General features: G+C 41.0%; 1 protein-coding gene across 1 annotated transcript in view; it reads left to right on the plus strand.

Annotated features, from left to right (window-relative positions):
• The first annotated feature begins 294 nt into the window (after positions 1-294).
• The window catches only part of LOC108572849 (tetratricopeptide repeat protein 25-like), an 8,435-nt gene continuing 263 nt past the window's right edge, over positions 295-8,466 (plus strand). The window contains exons 1-4 of the mRNA XM_017935167.1: positions 295-482; positions 3,951-4,214; positions 6,163-6,764; positions 7,662-8,441. Coding sequence (XP_017790656.1) covers positions 295-482; positions 3,951-4,214; positions 6,163-6,764; positions 7,662-8,441 — 1,834 coding nt within the window. The remainder of the gene's footprint in view (positions 483-3,950; positions 4,215-6,162; positions 6,765-7,661; positions 8,442-8,466) is intronic.

Here is an 8,466-nt window from a genome sequence, read left to right on the forward strand (position 1 = left end):
TATTCGAATGCCAGTAGAATTCGGATTTCAACGTCGAATATTCGAATTATCCGAATTTTCCGAATGATTCCAATTGTTCCAATTATCCTGCTGATTCGAATTATCCAAATAAAGAATTCACATTCGAACTCATCCGAATCACTCGAATAATTCGTCCATTCCAACTCTCACAAGCCAACATTCTACATAAAAATTGTCACCTCGATTAACCGACAAACTTCAAACCCAATTATTCTGAAAAGAACTCAAACTCGACTTCGTAATCGCCAACGTTCACCCCAATTCCAAACTTCAATGGCTGTCCTCACGAGCATAGGCCTGAAAGACGATCTTCCAGACCTAAACGACACCAGGAAAGCCATCGAGAACGCAGAAAGTCGAGCTCTTCTCGATCACAGAAAGTTCGACTCGAAAGTTCCACTGAAAAATAATCGAGAATACGCTCAGGCCCTTCATCGCGAAGCGGATCAGCTGTATCGCAGGCAAGACTACCCATCTTCGATCCACGTCAAAATTCCTGTCATCACGCGTTTCTACTTTGACATTTCCAATTTCCAATTTTCACCGAGTTTTAACAGCTGCCGCCCCTCTCCCTCTCTGCGCCACCATGGCGTTCTCGTACGTTTGAAAACATCCTTCGACGCGAGTGCAGATTTTTTTTGTCGAATTTACAAAACGAACATTGCGTTTGTTCGTTTTTTTTTCTTTCTTTTTTTTTTTTTTTTACATGTTCGAGCGTATCGTTGGTAGAAATGAATTTTTACGGTGAATAAAAGAGAGAGAGAGGGATGAAAAAAGAAACTGGAAGCGTTCATTTCGTTATCAACGTTTTTCTCTCCAGCCGATCCGGAAACTTTTCATTAGCCATCGGGGATAAAAAAAGTTTCCGTACGCGATTATTGGAATTGTTTCGACGTCGATTTAATCGCGCGTTCCCGACACACCGGAGCTAGCTTCCCGTTCTCACGGTTTTAATGATTTAATCAGCCAAATTAATTTATTCCCTTTGAAAGTTCGCGCCGCGGCCGCCGACGGATTATTCGATTCGAACGCGAACGTTATCGTTTAATCACTTTTGCATAGGTAAATTAGCGAGACGAACGGGAGTGGGGTAGCGAAGTGTACGCTGCGCGCCGGCATTATGGCAAATTTCACATCCGGCGCGGGGCGTCGAGGTTAGAATTCGAATTGTCTTTTCTGCGAGCGTGCATCATCTATCACGTTCGATTTTCATTCGTTCGATTCAACCTCGATTTTATTAATTATAACGCAATGAAGCGACGCTTAATTGACGTCGCGTGAGCGCCGATAGAATTTCGTTTAACGACAATCGTTTTCAATATTAAGCCCGATATTTCATATAATTAACCCCTCGATTGTTCGTTTATGCGTTAATCATAGTGAATTAATCGGTCCCTCGCTTATCCGCGTGTGGACTGGTGTTCGGTAATGTTGGGACACCCGGTGGGTTTGTATCGTTAAGTTTTCTCGTCAGATTTATTATCGCAATACTAGGAAAAATTGTTGCACTTGTTATGTTAAGAGATTCCATATTCCATATTTTACATTCGTAAATATTGGGACACCCGTTGTATTCGTATCAATACCTTTTCTCGTCACATTTATTATCACGATACTAGGAAAAATCGTTGCACTTGCTATATTAAGAGATTTCATATTCCATATTTTACATTCGTAAATATTGGGACACCCGGTATGTTCACATCATTAAGTTTTCTCGTCAAATTTATTATCACAATATTAGGAAAAATTGTTGCACTCGTATTAAGAGATTCCATACTTTACATTTGTAAATACTGAGACACCCGGTGTGTTCGTATCGTTATCTTTTCTCGTCAGATTTATTATCACAATATTAGGAAAAATCGTTGCACTCGTATTAAGAGATTCCATATTTCATATTCCATATTTTACATTCGTAAATATTGGGACACCCGTTGTATTCGTATCAATACCTTTTCTCGTCACATTTATTATCACGATACTAGGAAAAATCGTTGCACTTGCTATATTAAGAGATTTCATATTCCATATTTTACATTCGTAAATATTGGGACACCCGTTGTATTCGTATCAATACCTTTTCTCGTCACATTTATTATCACGATACTAGGAAAAATCGTTGCACTTGCTATATTAAGAGATTTCATATTCCATATTTTACATTCGTAAATATTGGGACACCCGTTGTATTCGTATCAATACCTTTTCTCGTCACATTTATTATCACGATACTAGGAAAAATCGTTGCACTTGCTATATTAAGAGATATCATATTCTATATTTTACATTCGTAAATATTGGGACACCCGGTATGTTCACATCATTAAGTTTTCTCGTCAAATTTATTATCACAATATTAGGAAAAATTGTTGCACTCGTATTAAGAGATTCCATACTTTACATTTGTAAATACTGAGACACCCGGTGTGTTCGTATCGTTATCTTTTCTCGTCAGATTTATTATCACAATATTAGGAAAAATCGTTGCACTCGTATTAAGAGATTCCATATTTCATATTCCATATTTTACATTCGTAAATATTAAGACACCCGTTGTGTTCGTATCATTACCTTTTCTCGTCAGGTCTATTACCGCAATATTAGTAAAATCTTTTTTATTTGTTACATTACCAGATTCCACATTCGCTGTAATTTTTCTACGAGGAATAAATGGATTTTTCACCTGTGGAAGCTATTAATGGCGTCATATCAGCGTGCTGGGGATTGATCGAACGCCGCGCCGGCAGAGGCTCGTGAATTTCACGCGATATAATCTCGCCAGATCGAACGCGGCCGGGGCTCGAAACCGCGAAATCCCGTAATGCCAGCCGCGAAATTATGGTCGCGAAAGTTATTCCGATTCTTTGTCATGCGATCGTGCCGCGACAGCCCTGTGAAATTTCAACGTTTGACAGTGGCGTGTACGTAAATAGCCCGTCATTCACCTGTGACGCGTTAAAATGCCTGTTATAATTCAACTTTCACCTCAATCGCGCGGTCGTTACATGAGAATTAAAATTTATCGTCGTTCTCGCTGTTTGACACGTTGAACAATAAATATAAATCACCCTATATATATTTTTTAGTATTTTCAATGTATGTATTTTAAGCACCTGCTTTGTTTTTAAATATTTTCGAAACATCGGTGAAATTTGGGAATTCCCGTCCTGTTGTTTGGTATCGACAACTTAACGATGCGATTCAGCTACAGTGTGAAATATACGGGGTGTCTCACTTCTAATGGACATCTGAAGTACTTTCGATAGAGTTGAAAGTGCGAAAAAATTATTAAAAGGAATTTATATGGTTTCAAAATTGCATTTAGCGATGATAAAACAATAAATTCTACTAAAGTCATCTTGATTGAAGGTTATGTTAGTGTCATCGACATTATTTTTTACCATTTAAGGTTATTTTAAGGGGATGAAATTGTCATTTTAAGGTGAGGTCGTTGAAATTGTCTTTACGTCAACTACAGATAATGTTGCATTATAAAAAATAGGTTAATAAGTATGCAGAAAAATTTGGATGATTTTAGAATGACCTTCAAGATGATGTAAAGGTAAGTTTTCTTTCATCATCACCAGATGCGTACTACCGAAGTCGTATAAACTTCTTTTAGTAGTTGTTTCTTTACTTTCAATGTTACAAACGGGACACTCTGTATATTCCAGTAAAATTTCCTATTCTCTCTGTACAATCACGTGTATTGACGTCTAAAACGTCACCGTTTTATCCCTTCACCGAATTTCCCATAAACTACTGTCATTTTGCGTCAATACAGCAGGAGCAGTTGATTAGTTCTCGAAATTGTACATCACAGAGTGCCCTCCACCCTCTCTCTCTCTCTCTCTTCCATAATTAATCGCCAGTCCATTTTGCCGACTAAGAGGAACGAATTTCGAATGTCGAATCGCAATTTGCAGCGGTGATTACGAGACGGCATTAGTGCTGTACCATAGAGCGGCGAACTTGTATCCGAGGGACAGCAGTCATTGCGTGGCAGCAAGGAGGACCGCAGCTACGATAAGCTCCTGCAATAATCCGTCGAAAGCCCTGCCGAAGGTTTTACCCGGTTTGGGCGCCGCCGACCGATTAACCATCGCCCTCTGCCCGGAAACCGCCGCCATCATGGTGAACGAGAAGCTGAAGAAGTCGCCTGTACCGTCCTCTGTCACTGAGCTACTTGGGTAAGGGAGTTTTCGAGGTATTTGTAGGGTACTGGGGTTCTTGTGGGATTTTTTAGTGGTGAGTGTGAGGGTGGTTTGTGAGGGTTTGAAAATCTGGGAATTTGAGACCTCGAGTGATTGGGAATTTGAGGGCTTAGAAATTTGAAAGATTGAGAATTTGGGAATCTGAGACCTCGAGAGATTGGGAACTTGAGGGCTTAGAAATTTGAAAGATTGAGAATTTGGGAATCTGAGACCTCGAGAGATTTAAAATTTGAGGACTTAGAAATTTGGAAACTCAGAAATTTGAAAATTTGGGAATTTGAGAAGAGTCTGAGACCTCGAGTGATTGGGAATTTGAGGGCTTAGAAATTTGAAAGATTGAGAATTTGGGAATCTGAGACCTCGAGAGATTGGGAACTTGAGGGCTTAGAAATTTGAAAGATTGAGAATTTGGGAATCTGAGACCTCGAGAGATTGGGAACTTGAGGGCTTAGAAATTTGAAAGATTGAGAATTTGGGAATCTGAGACCTCGAGAGATTGGGAACTTGAGGGCTTAGAAATTTGAAAGATTGAGAATTTGGGAATCTGAGACCTCGAGAGATTGGGAACTTGAGGGCTTAGAAATTTGAAAGATTGAGAATTTGGGAATCTGAGACCTCGAGAGATTGGGAACTTGAGGGCTTAGAAATTTGAAAGATTGAGAATTTGGGAATCTGAGACCTCGAGAGATTGGGAACTTGAGGGCTTAGAAATTTGAAAGATTGAGAATTTGGGAATCTGAGACTTCGAGAAATTGAGAATTTGAGGGCTTAGAAATTTGAAAGATTGAGAATTTGGGAATCTGAGACCTCGAGAGATTGGGAACTTGAGGGCTTAGAAATTTGAAAGATTGAGAATTTGGGAATCTGAGACCTCGAGAGATTTAAAATTTGAGGACTTAGAAATTTGGAAACTCAGAAATTTGAAAATTTGGGAATTTGAGATCTTGGGAACTCGGGAATTCGAGAACTTAGATACTTGGAAATTTGAGAGATTGAGAATTTGGGAATTTGAGACCTCGAGAGATTGGGAACTTGAGGGCTTAGAAATTTGAAAGATTGAGAATTTGGGAATCTGAGACCTCGAGAGATTTAAAATTTGAGGACTTAGAAATTTGGAAACTCAGAAATTTGAAAATTTGGGAATTTGAGATCTTGGGAACTCGGGAATTCGAGAACTTAGATACTTGGAAATTTGAGAGATTGAGAATTTGGGAATTTGAGACCTCGAGAGATTGGGAATTTGAGAATTTGAGGACTTAGAAATATGGAAATTTCGAAACTTAGACATTTGGAAATTTGGGAATTCAGAAATTTGAAAAGTTGGAAATTTCAGAGATTGAGAATTTGGGAATTTGAGACCTCGAGAGATTAAGAATTAAAGAATCCGCGAACTTAAATTTGAGCGTTCGAAAATTCGAATATTTAAAAATATGAAAACTCATACATTCGTCTCTTCAAAAACTTGAAGATCTCAGACCAATTGTTCCCCAAGCACAACCATTACTCGAACGATGATTCACGGGAGCGTACTCTATTACGGCAAGATCCACGTCGCCCATGGTTTATCAGGACACAATCCATCCATAAGACTACTGTCTACGTAAATTACAGTCTCTCAGAGCTGTCTATTCGACGGTCTATGCGATCCATATCTAGCACAAGGTATCAATGCGTCTCTGGCCTATGATTAAAGTATCCGAAACGTCAGAGTAATGCTCCGTGTGAACGAGGCTTACAACTTCAATCCTCCACTGACATCAATGGGAACTTGAAACAAGGGATCTTCAAGCTTCGACTCAATATATCAACGTTAACCCTACTATCAAACTAATTACACCATTTCCATATCCCTCATCTTGAACAACAGCAAAAAACTTCCTAAATCTCACCCACAAATAAATCATCAAACAAAACCTTCTTTCAGCTATTTCGACAATCACAAAAGCTACTGGAAGACTCTCCCTTCCTCAAGAATCTCCAACACTCAGCTAGCCCGGTCAAAAATGATGATAAAGCAGCTCAACAACTTAGCAGAGTCTTCTCTGAAGAATCTCCAAGCGTCCTTCGACTCTGGAAAAATGTCCACAGCTCTGAAAACAGCCCAAGATCTTCTAGAGCTGTCTGCAGGATTCCCAGACCCTACTCGCTACCAAATTGCAGCTTATCACTACTTGTCGATGATCCACGTAGCCTTAGGAAGACACGATCGAGCAGTCTGCAACTCTTCTCGACTCGTACGCCTCTCGAAGGGCACAGGTGACGTTATTCAGATCTGCAGATCATTGGTGACCCTTGGAAAAGTGCATCTCAGCTTTGGACACTTAGAAGCAGCAGCTAAAGCTTGGGAACACCTGTCGAAAGACTTGAAAGAGTCGATTCCTGTGGCTTGGATTCACCATGAGATTGGAAGGTGTTACTTGGAGACTGGAAAGTACGAAAAAGCTATGGAAATGGGAGTTAGGTGCGTGCAGGCAGCTGTCAAGGGTAAATCGAAGAAGTGGATGCTGTGTGGGAAGTTACTGATAGGTGAGAATTTTTTAAGTACTTTGGTTAATTTGGGTGTTTGATGGTTGGAGGTTTATAGGGGAATTAGGGGCGTGGGTAGGTTAATTAGAGTGTGTTAGATAGCGATTGGTTTGATCTATGGCTGGTCACGTCACAATTTGTCCGCTGGACGATCTACAACCTACTTAACGCATCGAATCTCTGATGAGGTTGGTTACAGTTAGACAGTGAAATCAATTTCCACGCCAACACGGTTTACACTCGAAAGCCTGGAACGTCGATAGGGACACGGACTGTGAAGGCCCGTGGACCATGTTGATACCGCTTGTTCCGCTCGAATTTCCAATTTGCGGCCTCGCTTTGACGATAAGGGAGAGTCTTGACATATTTTATTACGGGTAAAGGGAAACATTTTTTTCAAGCACTTCAGTGATTCTAAAATTCTCCACAATTTTCAAATTCTCCAATTTGAAAGTTCTTCAATTTTGAAACTTTTTAATTTTGAAGCCTTGAATTTTAAAGGTCTGCAATTTCAAAATTTCTCTGACTTACAATTCTCTAAGATTTGAAATTCTTTAGCACCCAAATTTCTCGATTTGGAAGCTCTCCAATTGTAAAGTTCCACAATTTTTAAGCTCGTCAATTCCAAAATTCTCTAATACCCAAATTTCCCAATTTGAAAGCTCTCCACTTCTGAAACACACCAATCGCAAACCTGCCCAATTTCGATACTCCCCAATTACAAAACTTCCAACATCCCAACCCAAATTTCAACCTCCCCTATCCCAAAGTTCACCAACCCCTCTCAATCCCCCAAAAATGCCCCAATCACAAACTCTCCAATCAAAAGAACACTCCAAATTCCTTCTTCCAGCTTCGCAACCCAAATATCAACTACACACTCTCCTTCTCTTCAAGGCCAGAGCCTAGCGAAGCTAGGCCGCTTCCTCGAGTCTCTCGAGGAGCTGCAGGTAGCCGCGAAGATCACCGAGGAGGAAGGCGACACACCGTTACTTTCCTATATCCGCGATCTTATCGACCAGGTGGCCCGTCTCCTACGTCCTATTCCCTTCGAGAAGAACTGTTCGAAGGTGACAGAGGCGAGGATCACCTCGTCGCAGGAGGAGAACGACAAGAACGAGGAGGAGCTGCGGACCAGTCTGTTCGTGAGCTGCGAGGAGACCGTGATAACTACCATGTTCTCGCAGAGGCGGGTGATTACCAAGCGTCGAAACGACTCCAGCGACGAGGAGGAGGCGTCGGTCGACGGGGACGAGCAGATAACGACGTATTCAGGGAACACGGCCAACCTGATGCAGTCTTATCGCGAGAGCGCTGCTCCATCTGATCTCGAAGACGAACAAGGCGGTTCGACGTTCAGAGTGGCGAACGAGGAGGAGGTTTCTTCGTCTTCTACGTCTTTGTTGTCGTCTTCCTCCTCTTCTTCCTCGAAAAATGATATCGAGAGCACGGAGAGAGAGGAAGAGGCAGAGATTTTAGAAGAAATAAACACTCTGAATCGTGGAAGTGGTAGCAAAGTGTCTCTGAAGAGCGCAGACACTTCGGTCACTTACATTATCGAGGATGAATCGTGCAATGGGAAATCGAGGAGAGAAATTTTATCGTCAGAACAGGTGGAGCGAGTAATAAACGACGACGATGAAGATGATAAGGGTTCGGAGAGAGTTAGATACAGTGGTGATATCGAAGAGGAAAGGGGAGA

This window comes from Habropoda laboriosa, unplaced genomic scaffold (genome assembly GCF_001263275.1).
Source record: "Habropoda laboriosa isolate 0110345459 unplaced genomic scaffold, ASM126327v1 scaffold102, whole genome shotgun sequence".
NCBI classification, from domain to species: domain Eukaryota; kingdom Metazoa; phylum Arthropoda; class Insecta; order Hymenoptera; family Apidae; genus Habropoda; species Habropoda laboriosa.